A 19,287-nucleotide genomic window follows, 5' to 3' on the forward strand; every position below is an offset into this window, starting at 1 on the left:
TGGTTTTGATTATTTATTTTATTATGAAGAATGTCTTTGCATTACAATATACTCTGAAACAATAATGGATACATGATGCCCTTTTCTGTTTATCAATAAGTGTTTTCCCTCAAAGCTTCAAAGGGCCACTTATTTATTCCATGATAAAACAGGGAACTCGCACGATTTCAATTAAAATGTTACTTTCCCGTCATTATGGCACCATAACAATATCTCTGTTATGCACTCAACCTCAGACCAGCGAGATCTAAACAAAGTAAAATAATGGTGACACATGATTTCTTCTCTTCAGCTTGTCCCTGAAACGTTAAATATGTTGAAATACTCTGGTTCAGATGAAGACGGACATGAAATGGAAACAACCGTTATACACTCACAGTTAAAGGGAACTGAACCGTTTTATGCATTCCCAACTAAATCCATCCAGAGCACAGCAAACATCGGGATTTTTTTGTTCTAAATATTCACTTCAACCACAGTGAGACCAGTACTAAAACATGGTTTGAAATTCACACAGGATAAATCACGAAAAAAAAAGTTCAGTCTGCTGGTAAAGAAAGGCAAAAAACAAGGCAAAAAATTACACTGCAGCTGGTACCGCCATCTTTGTTTTTCCTGAAATGCACAGGAGCATTTGCTACAAGTAGCGAAAAAAGTATACCTGAAAAGAAACTGAAGTCACTTTGTAAGGAATGTGAATGACAAGTGCTAAATTTAAGACTTAACAAAAGGCTGATAATGTACTGCATCACATGTAAAGGAAAGGAAATGGAATTTAGGGTGGACAGGGAGGGAGTATTGGTCTTCACAAATCCCTAAACTATGCCATCAGTCGCTCACAACATCAACAATTAAATGGAATTGCTTTCTTGAAAAGAGGAGGGATTTAGAAAGCTTCTGGCCCACGATCATGTTTCATTGGTCCACGACGCTCCGTTTTCATCCTGATCAGCTCAATGGGAGGAGAGTGTGCAGCGTGTTGTTTTCCTGCAGAGGTCCTCCGGGAGCTGCCAGTGTGATGATGTTGAGGTGGGGTTGGGGGCGGGGCTACATCATCTCCACATAATTGGCTGGGAACATTCCAAAATGGCCGTTTGGGCTGTAGCCCCGCCACCAGCCCTCGTCTATCATCTCGATGCCGGTGAGGATATCGTCGGGATCGAATGAGATCTCTGTGTCGTCAGCTGGAGGAGAAGAGCAAACTCTCATCAACGGCAGGAAAGATACGTCATGATATTCACATTTTACTTTTTCAATCAGACGATTATTAGACTATCATTCCCACAATGCAAACGTAACAATAGTTTACATATATAGCAGTCACTGGAATACACTATAATTTCATTTTGGTCCCAATCAATAGTTTTAACCAGCTTATTTTTAAACGTTTAAAATAAGCTATTCTGTCGTCTTGATGTCCAAATGACTGAAAATGTACAGAAATTTGGCATTTTATTAACGGCTATGCCAAAAGGTGATTTTTTTTTTTTTTTTTTTAATGGTTGTTGTCATATGTTATCATCACCCTCAAAAGAAAAATGTATCTTCTGGGGGGGAAAAAATCCTTAATTCGGCTGCCGCATTTTTCTCTGGTATCATCATCATCATCATCATCATCATCACCAGACTTCAATGTATTCAAGTAGGTCACAATAATAGAGACAGATCTGAATTTTATTTTGTGTTATTGTGGTTATGTAAATCAGCCGTTAGGCCGCAGCGGTAACACAGGTGCCAGCCTCCCTTTGTGGGCAGCAAGCGAGAGTCTTTTGACCACAGTAAAACATTTATTTCTAAAAAAGTTAATAGCCAAAACAAAGTTGATTGATTGCTGTTATGCTTTAGTATACAAAGAAAACTCACCAGCCTGGTAGTCATACAGGGCTCTGGCACAGGCGCCTTTGTCCGGCGTCTCATCAGGAGTCACCTCCTCGACGTTGTTCTCCTCCACCTCGGGCTGGAATAAAGATGCATTTCAGAATTATTGATATGAAGGAAGAAAACAGGCATAGCATTTCCTGTTAAAAGGGGAATAAACAATCACCTGAGCAGGCTCTTTAGGAGCCACCTGGATGTGGGCAGCTGGTGCCTCCTCTGAAAAGAGAGATTACAGTCAGTGCTGTCTGATAACCAGCAGGGGGCAGCAGCGCAGCTGATCCTGGCAGCTCAGGTGAAGGGAACATTATGTGTTTATAACAAACAAAATGTTTCATGCGATGCAGATGGGACGGTTGCAATGCTGATGCTTAACAGTGAGGGTGGTGTGAAATGAGCCCCACCTTCAACCTGCTCCTGCGGCAGAGGGGCCTCCTCCTGCTCCTCCTCCTCCTCCTGCTGCTGCTCCTCCTCATACTCACACCTGGACTGTCCGTCATCCACATCAGGCTCTTATCACCCAAAACACAAGCACAGACATGCATGGACACAGGGAACACACTCACAGGTCCACACAGGCAGGAGAGCCCCGCCCAACTCACAGAGAGGGGCTGTTGGGACTTGAGGAGTAACAACACATCATCTGATTTCTTAGGGAAACAAAAAGTGCGTTGAATGGAAGCATGACTCATGATGTTTGTGATCACAAGGATTATGAAGATGATCAGACACAGAAACGATGAGAAATGAGGCATTTAGTGAAGTATGAGACTGCCACCCAATATGTTGTGTATGCATTCTTTCCACTTGTATAATTGCGTGTGTGTGTGTGTGTGTGTGTGTGTGTGTGTGTGTGTGTGTGTGTCTAAGCTCACACCTGTGGCACGGACAGGAGAGGCGGAGCCGGCTGGCAGAGGAGAAGCTTGGCGCTGAGGGGATTCGGCTCGTTCAGCTTCATACCCCGGCTTAGCCAGGAAAGGGCTTTGCAGACGCCCTAAGCAGAGACACATACGGAGCCACCAAAAAGTCCAAAAAGAAATGGACGAGAGGGAAAAAGTGCAGACCGGTTAAGCAGAGGAAGAGAAGACGCCACATGATGGAGGTCTGAAGGAAAGTGAGAACTATGGAAAAGACAGCGTGGGGCAGATATCTCCTCTAGCAGAAACCCTGTGCATGGCAGGAAGGGCTGAGACATTTAAAGCCAACAGATTATATGTAGAGGTTGGTACCTGGGTGGGGGCTGACGGGGGGAACAGAGGGGACGTCAGAGTCACTGGGAGTTATTCCTCTCTCTCTCTGCTTGAACATCTCTCTTGGGTTTGAAGCGCGCTGAGAGATGAGAGAAGCCGCCTCCTGGGGAAAAAAGAAGCCACAATAGGAACAATAAGAATTAGACAGCCTCGGGTTATTAATAATGTAGTGGGAAGTGTTGCAGAGAAAAAAAACGACACAACAGACAGATGTCGTTTTCCGTTAGTGATCACAGAGAAAGGAGACACCACGCAGTAAAGGCTGGAAAATGGAAGGTGTGTTACGTTGAGCTTCGAAGACACTAGAACTTGTTTTGAGGTAAGCGAGAGAACAGGAAGTAGTTTGGCCAGAAGAGAGCACTTTCAGGAAGGGGAACTCACGTTGGCCTTTTCCACAGATTCACCTCTCTTGATTCCCTTCGTCTGGGCTGCCTGGTTCTCCTCCTCCTGATGATGATGTCGATACCAATGTTGACACTGCTGACATCATCTACCTTTCTAACTCAATGAAATGTGTGCACGACCAAAACAGTTCTAACTACATGCATTATCATAGAAACGCTATATGGGAAAGTTCATTTCACACCAGTCCACACTGACACTTCCTCTTGCAGTTGAAACACATTAACTCAGAGCGACATTTTGTCCTTCACTCACATAGCGTTGTTTCTCCTGCTCTTTAGTGGTTGAATCCTGCTTCTGCTGGTACTTCCTGTCGAACAAATAAGAACAAATATTACATATCTATACACGCCATTTGCAGTGGTGGACAGTAACTAAGAGCATGAACTTAAATGTGCTCTACCTAAGTACAATGTTGAATTACTTTTAATTCACCTGAGCAAGTCCATTTCCTGCTACTTATAATCTATTAAAATTCAGAGATAAATATTGTTATTTACATGTATTATGGACTATTAAGAGGTTAAAGAGCCTGTGACAGCATCCAAACAACTGTTGTGCAATGAAATATTGGGCTACTAGTCATCTCGAACCGTCAGTTTAAAAAAGAAGGTGCGATACCGTTCCGATAAATATCAATAATTTCGAACATCGTAGGGAAATTCCTTCGACTCATTTTGAAGTTTTGGGGGAAGCCGGAAGTGACGTCAATGCGGGAACGCTTCACTGTGCGGCGAGAGAGCCAAACACGGACAAAGTGTGTTGTCATGTGTAGAAATGGTGAATTACTGAGTTTAGGCACGTTAATAACGAAGTTTTAATGAAGTTGACTACAGTATATTCATATTTGTCAGTGCTTTCATGTCAATTCGGCGAACATAAACATAAATGATCGTGGTGAAGATGATGATTAAATTAGGATTAAAAATCGGTAGTGAGAGCTGCTGAATTTCCTCCGTCGGATGTGATATAAAAACAAATCAATTATTTTTGTAAACTCAAGTGGATGAAACTACATTTATTAGTGCTTTCATGTTAATTTGGCGAACATATGACACATTAAATGATCGTGAGGATGATGATTTAAAAATCCTTTGTTTGAGCGGGTCTGCATTTCCTGATGAGAAAACAAACCAATGCTTTTTGTAGTTGTAGTAGTAATGTTGGGGAAATTAATGGATAAAATGCACGGATTATTATTATTATTATTATTATTATTATTATTATTATTATTATTATTATTATTCCCACTCCGATCGGGACACCAGGTCCACCGTTTCCCCGCAGCGAGGCTCCCCCCGTTGACAGTTTACGTGGGCTGGGCTGGGTGCAGTGGCGGACTGGCCATCGGGACGAACCCCGATGGGCCGGTACCGAAGTGGGCCGGTCGAGAGTCCCGGGCTGATTTTTAGTCCCAGTCCACCACTGGCTACATGACCGTATGATCGCCCATATTGACGCACCTAATTCCTAAACTTCTAACAGATACAAAATAAACCGATCCTTCAGCCTCATATGAGCTCTCAGACACGTTCAAAATTAAACTGTCATCGCTGTCTGAGCTTGCTGCTGTGTGCGCCATCGTGCGTTTACATGCAGATGCTGGGATCCTGAACGGTAAAGCTGGAGCGCTGTGCCAGCATTGACGTCACCCATAATTTGGCGGGAGTTGAAGAATCCCCGAGAAGATCCAGGAAATGGTCAACATTGAAGGGCAGATTAATGGTTATCAAAGTACAAATATCCAAAATCAGTTCAGTAACGGTTTTCAAGGGGACAATATTTACTCAAATTGATGGGTTTGGATGATGGGGGGAAATCGTGTCACAGGCTCTTTAAGATACATTTGTTTTGCTTTACCAGCTGCAACAGGAAAGTGTTGAACACATCAACAAATATATTACAGTAAAATAATATATATATTTTTGACATGAGCCAGTGCTGAATGAGTACCCATACTCTTTGTACCACAAGTACATGTTGATGCTAACTTTTATACTTTAATGCAGGGGTCTCAAACTCAAAGCCCGGGGGCCAAATCCGACCCGCAAATTCATTTTATGTGGCCCCTCAAGACCTTGCAAAGAATATAATACGTTTATTATACGGTTAAATGCCACTTTACGGAAGCAGGTTGCCCATAAACTACATGTCCCACAATGCATCTCGTTTTGTGACATGCGCACTGAAGAGACTTGCAATTATTTGCCCTGGACTTCTGCTTTCAGACGTAGTTAATTGCTAAGTTATTATCCTATCCGATAATCAAATTCAGAGGCAATAATGTAATATAATACATTATTTTATATATTTATATAGTTACAACCGGCCCTTTGAGTGCAACCTAATGTGAATGTGACCCGCGATGAAATTTAGTTTGACACCCCTGCTTTAACGCAAGCAACATTTTGAATGAAGGACTTTAAATTGTAAGTATTTCTACATTGTGGTATTGGTACTTTTACTTTGTCGACCACTGGTAATGTCAATCCTTCAACATGTGCTACATTAAACTGGCCTTGTGTATTTCCACCGGCTGATACCTACTTTTGTTCGTCGATTTGAGACGCCTTCTCCTTGTCCCTCTTCTCCCTCTGCCCTGCCTCTTTGGCCTCTCGGTCCTTCCTTTCTTTCTCCAGGTGCTGGCGCTCATCGTCTGCTTTGGCTCGCTCCTCCTTGCGTCGTTTCTCCTCGTCTTTCTAAAAACCAAACGGACCAACAAGGTCAACGATGAATTCGGTCATTTGCTTATATTACAGCCACTAAAAAAAGCTTGATTTCAGAATAGTTTATCCAAGTAAAAGTGCAAGGCAATGAGCACCACTTTCTATCTGTGACAGGTAAGGGGATGAGCCAAAACTGCAGACAAAGGAAAAGGTTACAAGAATGCCTTCGCTGACTAAGAACGCGATGGATAAAAACTGCATGCCTTGGATTTTTTTAAGGCTTTTACGAAAAAACAAAATACGTGTCAAATGTCTTAAAAACTCCTTTCTGCAATTTCAAGAGTGGTTTTGGAGTCAATGAATCCAAAACATCTTACATTAAAAGAACACATTTCTTAGAGTTATTTTTTAAAGATGATTGAGGTACTCTGACACTCATGATGTTTTAGTCCGAAGCAGCAGCTTACCTCTGTCTGAGCCCAGAAGTTGTCTTTGTTGGTCCTTTTAATTTCAGACATGGCGTTGGTCTTCTGGTACACTGAGCCCTACGAGAAGGAAAATACATTTCATTATCATTTTGTAACTATCTTATGTTTTGATCTTTTAATGACTATCAAATACAAACCAATGGTTGCTTCCTCTGAACCAAAGCATGATACACTACATTCATTGGATTGTGGCCTTCCTTATAGGCCAGCCATTTCCAAATGCTTTATTTTGAAGCATGTGTGAATGAATGGCAAAACAAAGAGTAACCCTTTCTTTTAGATTATGAAGCCTAGTTAAGATCTATCCCTTTGCTTATCTCTCTAGCATGAAACAAAAGCAAACCGAAGGGCACAAGGCAGGAAATGCATGCGCTGCATACCACGGGACCCTGAGGGCCGCTGTCCTGGAAGCGGCTGGGGGCTTCTTTGTGGAAGCTGTAGTTCGCTCCTGAAGCTTTGGCCACCTTTTCCATGATCACCTCGGGCTCCACGTCATCCTCTGCTCTGGCATTTATAGTTACATGGGCTCCCTGAAGCAGCAGGGAATACAAGTTAGATTCACAGGGTGAACACCTACAATTGTTATCTTGGTCTATGCATGCACCACACAATAGTTTGTTTACATGCACTGTATGCTGGTTGATGTAACTCACAGAAAAGTTGTTTATCTTTACAATAACACATGCAGTAAGCTGTGCAACATTCTCATAGCATTTCTGTTTTAAAGTCCAGCTTAAAACCCATCAACAACATGCAATTTAGAATTCAAAATAACCTCTGCAAACATAAACAGACATTCAAATGCATATTAAAACTAGACTTGAGTCAAATGTGTAGAGTTTCACCCTGAGGAAAGTAGCCATGGAGCTGACGTGATGTGCACATTGCCCTTTCCTGGCGTCCTTTACTCCTTCCCCAGTCTGAAACATAAAGAGATACTCTACAAGTTAAGGGATGGCCACTTGAAAAGGAGGACAAACAAATACAGGATAGTTAAGTGAAACACAAACCCAGTTGATGAGGACATATTTAGGGAGGCCAGAATTTGGATCCAGGACCCGGCAGAAAGCGTACATAATTTTTCCACTGTTCAACTCCTCAACCAACTCCTCCAGTCCTCCATCTGAAGCATAAACATGGTGGAAAAGTCCAGTGGTTACTGTGGTTGGTTTTGTAACTGTGGACATTTTTCCTCTTACAAATGTCTGGGTGAGAAAGCAGAGGCAAGCATTCCTTTTGTGCAGATATTCCATCTGTACGCTGACAACGAAATTCCGGCACACATTTCATATTACCATGTTGAGATAATAAAAACGTGATAACTATTTCAGCTCGGTTACTCACCTCCTTTCTCTGCCAGGCGGATATCATTACTGTTTCCCTCATAGGTGAACAAGGCCCTGTGGAAAACACAGGATTAAGGATATTAAAATACCAGGTGAACAGATCACACAGGCAGGCAGAACACAGTTTGTTCCACAGGCTGATGTGCACCATTTCATTTAAACACTGGATTGTTTTGATTACTCTTAAGCCCCTTTCCAACAGGATAAATTTACAGAAGTAGGGTGTTAGTGTAAATACTATGTAGCTGCCGTTTGAATCACATTTAAAATCAGCCATGTCAGTAATCCTGACAGGATGTGCACCAGATAAGATTTCACTGACGTTTCCTCGATACTAAATGTGAAACAAAAAGGATCAGCAGCACTTCCCAAATGGATACCTAGTTTATATTGAGCCCTTTTTCTAAGGAACATTTCCCATGTTTAATCAATCAGGTTTTATTTATATAGCACATTTTAAAAACGATTTTTGGTCGAGCCAAAGTGCTGTACATGCAAATAATAAATAACAGCAAATATAAAAATCAAACACAGGGAAATGTCAGGAGTCGTGCTCCGCTCTGACTAAAAGGCCAGAGAGAAGAAGTGAGTCTTTAGTGATGATTTAAAACCCCCTAGGGTCTGGGCCGACCTCACATGGAGGGGCAGAGTGTTCCAGAACCTGGGGCCAGCTGCTGCGAAGGCTCGGTGCCCTCGGGTTTTGAGCCTGGTCTTGGGCACTATTGGCAACAGCTGGTCAGCAGACCTTAAAGCTCTGGCTGGGGTGTAGCGATGGAGGAGTTTGGCTATATAGGCCAGAGCCAGCCCATTTAGGGCTTTCAAAACTAATAAAAAAGGAGTTTAAAATCAATTCTGAACCGAATTGGAAGCCAGTGCAGTGAGGCCAGAATTGGGTTGATGTGGTCACGCTTTTTGTAGCCAGTCAGAAGACGTGCAGCTGCGTTTTGGACTAGCTGCAGGCGTCTAATTGACGCCTGGTCCATACCCACATACAGAGCGTTGCAGTAATCCAGCCTTGAGGTAACAAAGGCATTAATAACCCTTTCTAGTTCTTTAAAAGATAAATACGACTGTCTTGGCCAATAGTCGTATTTTTAAAAAGCAGGTTTTGACTACGGTGCTGACTTGCTTATCAAATGTAAAAGCGCTATTGAAGGTCACTCCAAGGTTCAGAGGGGAGGATTTTTTTAATTGAGGGAGCCCAGAATATCAACCGGAGAGGCTGGCGTTTAAGGGAACAAATGGGCCGAAGAGGTTTTTGCATTTCTGTATTGGTGTTAATATTAGGGAAATGCTACATAACCATGTTCATCTAAATATTAAGGAGACAAACACTTACCAGAGGGACTTGTGTCAATGCTTTGCACAAACTAAACTAAATATGTGTTGGATTGTTGGCTGAACAAAGCAAGTCATTAAATAACGGGCCTTGGGATATGTTTATTCATGATCATTTACTATCAGAAGTTTAACCCATTATGTATCAATGATGCATTTGATCAATGGTTACAGCTGCTATCTGGTGTCACAAAGATATGACTTAGTACTGCAGTGAAGATTTTAAGCCATTTAATAGAAAACCATTGATGCTCACAGACAAATCACCATTTGGCTTGTTCTTATACACAAACTCCACTCATGATATTCGCTTTTATTAGCCATGTGCTTTATTGTGTTCAACATGATTATCCCCAAAGTTCTTGTAATAACAATGCAAACCAGAACCAATGCATGTTAATTCATGTTCAGTGGCCTTCCAAGTGTTTTTATTTCAGATCAGAAGAGTATAACGCAAACTTAGAGCTAGGTAAGTGGAAGTGGCTCACACTGAAACTACTCGATGATTGATGGCTGCTTTATTCTTTTCCTGTCAGCATCAGTTCAGAAAAAACCCAAAGTAACAGCAAGTTGTGGTGTTAGGCGGTGGCTGAGTGAAAAGTGGCACACATTTAACAGACACGTTTTTGACTAAATATGGAGCCTGCGGGGATCCCTGGGCAATTTCTCCGCGAGATTAATTAATTCAGGTCATCATTAAACACAGCAGTTGTCATCAACAGGTTAAATTCAGACTAAAGGCAAAGACATTTACTGTTACTGCATCAAAGAGGAAGTTCCTGGATTTGACTTTCACATATTGGCCACATTTAACTTCTGATATCTCACCAGGAAGTGGGCGAGATAGCTATCAACCTGTTCATTTAATTGTACGACCCAATTGTATCAAAGTATGATAATAAATCACACGCACATACATTTAGTGTTTAGCCTGTGGGTTGTCAGTGTACCAAGCTTATTAACAATGTTACTAGCTATTCAGTTAGCTACGTTAACATACGTCGTAATGGCAAATGTGAGAAAATAAAATCCGACTTAATTCAACGTTATCGCTAAATGTAATACGTAGAAACCTCCTGTTATTAACAAAGTAACATTTAGTCCCGTATTAAGTTTATCCAACGTAAGGATACCTTAACTTACTTGACGACAATGCTAGCCAAAACTGAAGCTAACAAAATGCCTCCTAAAATGTGCAAATGTTGTAGTTTTTTTTTAAATGCTGCTACTTACCAGTTCGTACTGGATTTTTCGTCCACCACTTCCTTAAATGCAGCTGTTAATGCAGTGCCGTTTTTGCTAAGGTTAACTGCCATCGTTGTGTTTAGTACAGCTAGCCAGCTAGCTATCTATCCGGGATGCGCCCTTCCTATTGGGAGGAGCGGCGTGATGCTGCCTTTCAGCTGGGCAGGAAGCTAGGTCAGATAGCAGCTAACCACAGCCACGGTGCACTGCATTTATCATAGCGTGACACACCGAAAAGTCGGAGATAGTTTGCGTTTTTTTATTATTCTAATATTGGGTTTAAATATATGTAATTCAAATTGCCAATAGTTATTGAAATTTAGAAAATTCCCTAATTCAGGATGTTTGATCAAATAAAAAATAGTCCTGCGCAGAGATTGTGTTGTAAGCACCGCACTAACCTCGCATGAGGTTTTTATGAATGAAACGCACCCTAGACCTAGTTTCACAGGTAAACCGCGTTTACAGCATTTTTAAGTTAGGTAAATAGTTGCTTTCAACTGTCATTGCGCTGCGGACGCTGCTTTAAGAAAGGGAGACATTTTCTTCCAGCCTAGCAAAAGTCCCTTTGCCATGCTGGGAATCAAACCACCAACCCTCTGACTCTAATCATCCACTTACCCTTTGCATCCTGGACATCTATCGCGATAATTTTACCGTCTGGGGTTCTACGTATATTATGGGTTTACACCATGTCTTACACAGATACAGAAATGAATAAATATATACATTTAAATGAAAATAAATGTAGAAATACATTAAAGATATGTAATAATGCGTGTTCTGTTTTATTCTGAACTTTAATGTTTTTAGTTATACATTTATTTTGTATTTGATTAATTCCTTTATGTATTCCTTGAATCTCTATCTTTGCATGTTTCAATTAATTTTATTAATTTGTTATTTTTTAAATATAATAATTTATTTTCATGGTGACTTTGCAAGACCTGTCCACGGTGCATCAACAGCCGTTTATATGTATGTGGACTGTCCCTGTTCAATAAACTAATAATACAAATACAACCTTTACACAACTTTCTCTGCTTATAATGTATAAACAGTCATTCGGTTTATTTAGAAGCATTTGCTCCTCATTTTATACCATCAATGGACACAGGGTTCTGGCTCATGGCATACTGCTTTGTTAGACATCGTGAAGACAAAAAGGTTACTGCAGACAACGGTAAACCAAGATGAGCTTTATTCATATGTTATGAGAAGATCAATAGTTATCTTGTGTAGGCTATGTGAGGGCAAGTGGACAATCATGGTGGCGTTTCAAGCACACATATTCCAAATTGTAAGATGCATGAAGACTGATCCTGCATTCAGAAAAAGCCAGGCTGAATTTTCGAAAAAACAAAAACATTGGTAGTGTTCAAGCAAGTTTCCATGTCTACTGATGAAACGCATCGCCCATTTGGGGGAAAACAGCCCTGATAGCAAATGTACAGATTATGACAATGTTCTCTCTATATATCTACAAAATGAGTGTTAAGGCTAAAATTTTAGTCAGAGGTGTTAGGCAGATGAATCGTAACGAAATCCCTGATATCTGGCAAATGGCTGTGAGAAGGTTCTCCAGAGTGCAAAGCATGCCAAGCTGCCTATATAAACTCTATTGAGCACACTGGACAGAAGGAGTTAATGTCACGCCACTCACAGGATGAATTGAAGCTGCATTCAATCATAAAGTTGGAAGATACTCTGCTTTCAAATAAATAAATAGCCAAATGAACAAACAACACACACACACCGTAGTACTATAATCAAGTCGTTTTCAATTGTGGACTGACAGCAAAAGACTGCATCAGAGGGTTTTCAAAACATATTAGTTTTTACTGTATTTAAAGGACAACTTGTTTTGACCATTTTCTCAACATCAGCAAACATTCATGAAAATCTATATTTGGCGCCTAAACCATGGGGGTAATTCTAAAATCAAAGCCTTTAAAATGTCCATGCTTTAGTATTGGCCTTTCTGGATAAACACACTCGATAATGCCTAAAAAGCTAAATTTATTCCCCGTTATGTCAAATAATTCCCTTTATGTTGGCAGCATCAGCACATTATGAGCCATGTTGAAAAGAAAGAAAAATATCATAGCATTTCTTTACTACTTTATCCAAAAGTTACAATGGATTATATTTAAACCGATATTACATAATGACACATCACAATCTTGTTAAATTCTGGTGACATGAATGAAAAATAAAATGCCTATCACTAAAGCTTTCAATACAATACAAGAGGTCACAAATGTATCACAGAGACAAACTGTTTTACTGTCAATGTGTATGATTAATCCCAAAACAAACCTTTGCAGACCCGAATATGAACATAAAGAAATGATGACAAACTTCACATCACTTGATATGTAAAGCAAATGAAATTCTCATGGCAACGGTATTAATTCACCTCAAGTAACACGATTCACCTGACTTGATATTACCATGTTCTGAAGCCAGCTGTAGCCAAAGGCCATTGCATTTTAGAAGAACAGTAGCATGTAAAAGCTCTTCACATCCGAGTGTTATTCAAAAATAAATGGAGATGGTAATGCAAAGAACTTGCGAGATGGTAAAATAAAAATCGCTCTGTGACCAAATGACCGTACTTCTAGGACAGCTTATTCGTGTGCACACACCATCAGGGTAAATATGCATGAAGAACTTCAGGAGTGCTGATCTGTCTTTGATCATGTTGCCTTTTTAGGAAGTGTGTATGTTTTTCTTTTTTTGTGAACAAAACATAGAACTAATGTCAGTACAATTTTTAAGAAGCCTGCTCATTTTTCTCACCATGGGTCACTGCGTGTGAAGGCTGATGTTTTGATTAGATACCTGAGTAACTGTACTGAGGAGGTGGCACACATTCAGCTAGATGCCAAAGAGTAGCCATGTTCATAGCTACACAACAAGTAATAAGTCAAACAGTAGTATTTCCTGCACTATGGACACCAGCCATGGGTGGTTACTTATATGGAGTATAAGTGCAATGACAGCATGTGTGAGAAAAATGGAGGTAGACATTTGCCCTATGGAGCACCACTGAAGTGAGGCAAGGGCCAGCTGGCTGTTAACCGCAGCTCTCCAATGTCCTCAAACGCACTTAAATACTGTCGCTATTTAAATGCAGTGAGTGTTAAGAGACTGATCCTTCTTTACACCTTTCACATTGTTTGGGGGTAGAGACAGCATGTGCCAACAGATCGGCTGCTGGTAATGGCACTGCACCACTTCGTGTTGAACAGGGAACATTCTGCCTCAATTGCACATAAACCGAAAATAAAAACACAGAAAGGCCACTAAATACATGGAAACACAGTAATAACAAGACATCCAGTGGGACATAGACAAGTACCTCTGAAATAAAAGGAGAGCCAATCTCCGAAATAAATGTTTGCTTTCCGAGTAGCATAATGATATGACTCATTGAGGGAGAAAATGATGCGAATGAATAGCAAAGATGAAGGTGATAATCACGAAAGCAGGAGTAACAGTTTAAAGTCTGAGTGTGGCGGTATGGACTGTGAAGAGTATTTCCGGTATTCCATATGGGAGTGCTTTAAGGAGCCTGTCAGGTCCTGCTCAGCAGATCCATACAAGTCATGAAGGACAGCACATGGTAGCAGCTCAGCACATGGAAAGCCAGGTGGCACTGTACCTCATTGTATCGCTTCCTCCTCCAAAAGATGTTGTCTAGTTTAGTTTTTTCCCCCCTCTGTCGCTCATTTGCCTCAAGTTACAAATCAAACGTGTTTATTTTGTTCTCATTTGTATTTTGATCTCCCTGGCCTTCTCACATTGCGTACTTATGTGTCCATTCTCTCGCTGATTTGTTGTACCTGTAAGACAAAGGCAAAGCTTGTAAGAGGTTTCAGGTGAACATAAAAACTGAAGTATTTATCTCCAAACAGTAGCACGACAGGGAGTCAATCTGATCAATGTTTTACACTCACTTTTCCCTGTCAGCCTTGTATGTATGGGCGATCTCTGGCACCAGTGGGTCGTCAGGGTTTGGATCACAGAGAAGAGAGCAGATAGACAATAATACTGTGGAAGAATGGATAAGGGAGAAATTAGATGACATTAACAAAAACTGGGGATTTATTGGCACTAAGTAGTTGAGCAGCGTTTGACATCTTTACATAATCCCCACAGTAGGGCCTATATATTAATATATACAGTGGGGCAAAAAAGTATTTAGTCAGCCACCAATTGTGCAAGTTCTCCCACTTAAAAAGATGAGAGGCCTGTAATTTGCATCCTAGGTATACCTCAACTATGAGAGACAAAATGAGAAAAAAATAAAAAATCCATAAAATCACATTGTCTGATTTTTAAAGAATTTATTTGCAAATTATGGTGGAAAATAAGTATTTGGTCAATAACAAAAGTTAGAGCAGTGATGTTTTGGGGCTGTCGCTGGGCAACACAGACTTTCAACTCCCTCCAAAGATTTTCTATGGGGTTGAAATCTGGACCACTCCAGGACCTTGAAATGCTTCTTACGAAGCCACTCCTTCGTTGCCTGGGCCACGTTTCATCTTCAATGCCCTTGCTGATGGAAGGAGGTTGTCACTCAAAATCTCACGATACATGGCCCCATTCATTCTTTCCTTTACACGGATCAGTCGTCCTGGTCCCTTTGCAGAAAAACAGCCCCAAAGCATGATGTTTCCACCCCCATGTTTCACAGGTATGGTGTTCTTTGGATGCAACTCAGCATTCTTTCTCCTCCAAACACGTCTAGTTGAGTTTTTGTTTGTAGGTGACCAAATACTTATTTTCCACCATCATTTGCAAATAAATTCTTTAAAAATCAGACAATGGAATTTTCTGGATTTTCTTTTCTCATTTTGTCTCTCATAGTTGAGGTATACCTAGGATGAAAATTACAGGCCTCTCTCATCTTTTTAAGTGGGAGAACTTGCACAATTGGTGGCTGACTAAATACTTTTTTGCCCCACTGTACATGACCAAATAGCATAACCTCATTTTAGACATGGCTTTATTTGCCCTGACGGTCTCACGTTACATTTATAAATTGCCACTTATAGTCATTGACCCGATTTGACATTTTAAACACTTGTGAAACTTGAGCTTCATGGTTATAGACTGGCCTTGAACATTTTCAAATAAGATGTATCCAAATCCCCAGATGCACATGATAAAAACCTGTTATGAATAGGAAAAGCAGCAAACAGAGTAAAGAATGAGTTATGTTATAAAAAGTCAGTGCTCTTAGGGATGTTGCAACAAATTACACTTTTGGAAATATAGATGAACAGCATTTTGGCACTGGGGCATAAGAGAAAACACAGTCAGAGTATAAAAGAAAGTTAATCAAAGTTAGTGACACTTGGAAGTCTAGAAGAGGATCTACCCTAGGGTATGATTGTACCTAGAAATAAAATATGAAAAAATGACATCTTGGTTTTCAAGTTTCATCATTAGGATTCCACTTGTCTCATGAAATTGCAGTGGTGTATTTGCAGCTATTCTCCCTGAATCTGTGTAAAAACTCAAATGTGTGTTTTTGTATTTCTTTAAATGAAAAGGCTATATGTTTGCCAGTTATCGCCTCTTGGCTTAATGATGTGGAAACTTCAACGTCCTCTAAAGACCCTTCTTCAAATGGACATTTTGACTTGAATAACCCAGGATTGGCAATTATCATATACAGTTTGTATCATATTAAGCTGCATTTAACAATGTTTTAATACATATCACGTACCTTTTGAAACTGTAAGTGCAGGTGACCATTGTGATCTCAGTATATCCAGACAAATACTTCCATTGCTGTTGATATTGGGATGGTAAATTTTTGTTGTGAATGCAACCTAGGAGAAAATGGAAAAATAATGTTATTTTCCAGTTAAGCCCATCATCTTTACCACAGTAATATTAATGAATAATAAGTGAGTTCATTTTTTTTTTTCACAACTCACTTTGGGTGGTTTGAAGGGGTAATCTGTTGGGAAGTGAATGGTGAGGAAAAACACTCCGCTTTGATATGGACTGTCACTCTATAGAAGTAAAAATAGAAACAAATCAAATAAGTTGACAATGTTTTTGATATTTCAATCAAATTAGAATTTGGTCAAGAATCGGTTTCACTTACGGGACCCATTATTGTTGCCTGCCAATGAAATACTGGAGAAAAGATAGATAAAGCACTTAGAACATACGTTTGTAAGCAAATTCCTGACACAGAATCACATTCTCTAACAATGAGGTCATATTATGTTCAGGATCATACTGATGCAGCAATCTGCTAACTACTTACAATCCTCTCCAACTGGTCCAGCGGAGCATTGTGCAGGCGGGTCCCTCTGCAGGTCAGACAGCTCCTGAAGGCAACACAATCACATATAATACAATTGTGAATTTACTGTTCAGTTGCAGTCTGGTACAACAACATGCTGGTACAACAACTATGCTTTTTGCAAAGAAATCACATACATCTTAAAATGGTGGTTGCATGGAGCGGTTGCTTTACATTTATGTCTGCTGGGAGACTAATGTCTGTGGAAACTAGTATTTTGGGCTGTTGACATGTGGTTTAAGTACAGATGACATAGAGTATAAACATCAGTTACATTTACACCAGGAAGGTTATATACAAAAGTAACAATAGAAACGAAACAAAAATGTTCCTAATAAAATAAACAAGGCTAAGGCATACACGTGTATGTTAAATTCCACTTATTATATCAACAACGAGCTATTTTGCCAAACGCCACATCATACTATTCACCAAACGACAGTACGGGGAGAAAAACCACAGATGGTTAAACAGAAATTAAGCCTGTTATTTAACGGGCTTTATTTATCTCTTAAAATGAACCCTATCTATTCAGTTATATAAATACACACTGCGGCCTGCTCCAATGGCCCATTTGCCACTCCATATATGGAAACAGTGACACTAGGGTTCAATTTTGGCAACATGCACGCATCTGTCATAAAGCTACTTAACACACCACTAGCCGTACCATTAGTGAGCAACCACAAAGATAAAGACACTGTCAGGTTAATAATTTAAAACCAAACCCTGTAACATTACACCTCAATCAATCAATCAAAGCAGAGAACAGTTAGCTTGCTGCTAGCCTAAATCTGCATTGCGAAACAACTTGTTTAGCGTGTTAGATAACGCTTACAACATATTCTGTATAATACATATACTGAAGTATTAATAATGTGCCAAGTGAATGAATTACAAATAAAACACAAACACGACGTAGCTGTCAGAATAATGGCGCTGTTTGGGTTGTTATCGATAGCTAACGGTAACGTAGCAATGCACCAACAGGGCCACCAGTGGTTAGTCTTTGTCCGTACATTATTTTAACATGGAGCACAAAAACAAGCGAGTCATGCTAAGGATATATTAAATATAATGCTGTACACTGCTACGATAGGAACAAAGGGTCACACAGTCAGAAAATAATGTAAAGTACTGTTAGCATTTTCAAAAAAATACACTCACCTTCTGAATTCGTTTCAACGCCATTGAATCAATGGCTAAAGCTTTGTAGCCTGTCAGCTAACAGCTAGCACTTCACACATACAATTTGGCTTCCGTGGCCGCGTACTTCCCAATCTCACTTAATGTTTATCAGAAAATCACGTCTGATTTAAAGCAGGCTTTGGGTTTGGGGTTTGCAGTTCAACCAAAGCGACAAATTGTGGGTTAAATATTGATCTTTCGTTCGCTTGCCACAGAGCAACCGAGATATTTAGCTGTCTCTTCTCTGATCTCGTTGCTCCTCCCGGTGCATGGCAAACCGTTTTTTTGTAATATCGCGAGACTTGTCGTACAAATCCTGAATTGACACTTCTGTTCTGTTTGTCGAAATCATAGGTCGAAATACAATTTAATTTGAATTTATGACAGCTTGGACACGGTCCACTTCTCAAAATCAAATATGTATCACTTTGAATGATTAGGGCAGATCATTACAATGATCAATCTTTTTACAAAACAACTGCATGTGGCCACTTTTTGATTAAAATGACTGTTTAGCATTACTAATGCTATGAACCAAAACTCCAGAGTTCTCCTTATGTTTTCAGATTTCTTCCTATGTTTTGGCTGCGTCCACCAATTAGATGCTTTCTGTTTGCCACTTTATAACGTGCTTTCTTATATCAAAAGTTATTCATTATAAATACATTCAAAAATCACTATCAATCAATGTTTATTTATATAGCCCAATATCACAAATGTTACATTTGTCTCAGTGGACTTCACAGTTTGTACAGAATATCAGTATGACAATACGACACCCTCTGTCCTTAGACCCTCACATCGTACAAGGAAAAACTTCCAGAGAAAACCCCACAGTTTAAAGGGAAAAATGGGAGAAACCTCAGGGAGAGCAACAGAGGAGGGATCCCTCTCCCAGGACGGACAGACGTGCAATAGATGCCGTGTGTAAATTGAAAAGATAATACATTTGCAACATAGGTAGTCCAAATGTTTTGAAATGCATATGTGTATAATAAGAAGATAATAAGAAGATGAATCCACGAGGATATCCATCCAGGACTTATGATCCAGGACCGCAGCCTAATGTAATCACTATCTGTATCATCAACATCACGGCAATAATACTAAAGAAATTAATTCGGTGTTTTAACAACAGGGTCATACATTGTTTCAAAC

At 40.1% G+C, this 19,287-nt stretch overlaps 2 protein-coding genes across 6 annotated transcripts; both read right to left on the reverse strand.

Moving 5' to 3' along the window:
• On the reverse strand, window positions 1-10,786 carry dbnlb (drebrin-like b). Of its 5 annotated transcripts, XM_079688398.1 has the most exons (15): window positions 10,599-10,785; window positions 8,026-8,081; window positions 7,692-7,804; window positions 7,527-7,601; window positions 7,062-7,211; window positions 6,661-6,738; window positions 6,075-6,226; window positions 3,783-3,837; window positions 3,507-3,572; window positions 3,105-3,228; window positions 2,753-2,869; window positions 2,280-2,387; window positions 2,045-2,094; window positions 1,864-1,957; window positions 1-1,184 (listed from the first exon to the last, which is right to left on the reverse strand). In XM_079688398.1, exons 1-15 carry the CDS (start codon window positions 10,679-10,681, stop codon window positions 1,048-1,050), a joined length of 1,458 nt encoding a protein of 485 aa, XP_079544524.1. In that variant the 5' UTR covers window positions 10,682-10,785; the 3' UTR covers window positions 1-1,047. The 5 variants fall into 5 exon arrangements, with proteins under 5 accessions (XP_079544524.1, XP_079544525.1, XP_079544526.1 ...); XM_079688399.1 differs by lacking the exon at window positions 3,507-3,572 and having other exon boundaries at window positions 10,599-10,786; XM_079688400.1 differs by lacking the exon at window positions 2,280-2,387.
• A 1,010-nt stretch (window positions 10,787-11,796) lies between these two features.
• ube2d4 (ubiquitin conjugating enzyme E2 D4) lies at window positions 11,797-18,407 on the reverse strand. The gene is made up of 7 exons (XM_079688835.1): window positions 18,109-18,407; window positions 16,903-16,966; window positions 16,738-16,769; window positions 16,565-16,642; window positions 16,351-16,456; window positions 14,573-14,666; window positions 11,797-14,458 (listed from the first exon to the last, which is right to left on the reverse strand). The coding sequence occupies exons 1-7, from the start codon at window positions 18,130-18,132 to the stop codon at window positions 14,413-14,415; spliced, it is 444 nt and encodes a 147-aa protein (XP_079544961.1). The 5' UTR covers window positions 18,133-18,407; the 3' UTR covers window positions 11,797-14,412.
• Between the last annotated feature and the right edge of the window lie 880 nt (window positions 18,408-19,287).

This window comes from Notothenia rossii (genome assembly GCF_949606895.1).
Source record: "Notothenia rossii genome assembly, chromosome: 6".
In the NCBI taxonomy this organism is placed as follows: Eukaryota; Metazoa; Chordata; class Actinopteri; order Perciformes; family Nototheniidae; genus Notothenia; species Notothenia rossii.

Bases quoted from the DNA above. Each gene is read 5' to 3' on its own strand.
- dbnlb (XM_079688398.1), bottom strand. From the start codon at position 10,681: ATGGCAGTTAACCTTAGCAAAAACGGCACTGCATTAACAGCTGCATTT. The intron at 3,573-3,782 runs GTGAGTGAAGGA...CATCATCATCAG, and splicing joins AGCAGGAGAAACAACGCTAT to GAGGAGGAGAACCAGGCAGC. The intron at 1,958-2,044 runs GTGATTGTTTAT...TCTTTATTCCAG, and splicing joins CTCCTAAAGAGCCTGCTCAG to CCCGAGGTGGAGGAGAACAA.
- ube2d4 (XM_079688835.1), bottom strand. From the start codon at position 18,132: ATGGCGTTGAAACGAATTCAGAAG. The intron at 16,643-16,737 runs GTAAGTGAAACC...TTACTTCTATAG, and splicing joins AGGCAACAATAATGGGTCCC to AGTGACAGTCCATATCAAAG. The intron at 14,459-14,572 runs GTGAGTGTAAAA...TTTGTCTTACAG, and splicing joins TACAAGGCTGACAGGGAAAA to GTACAACAAATCAGCGAGAG.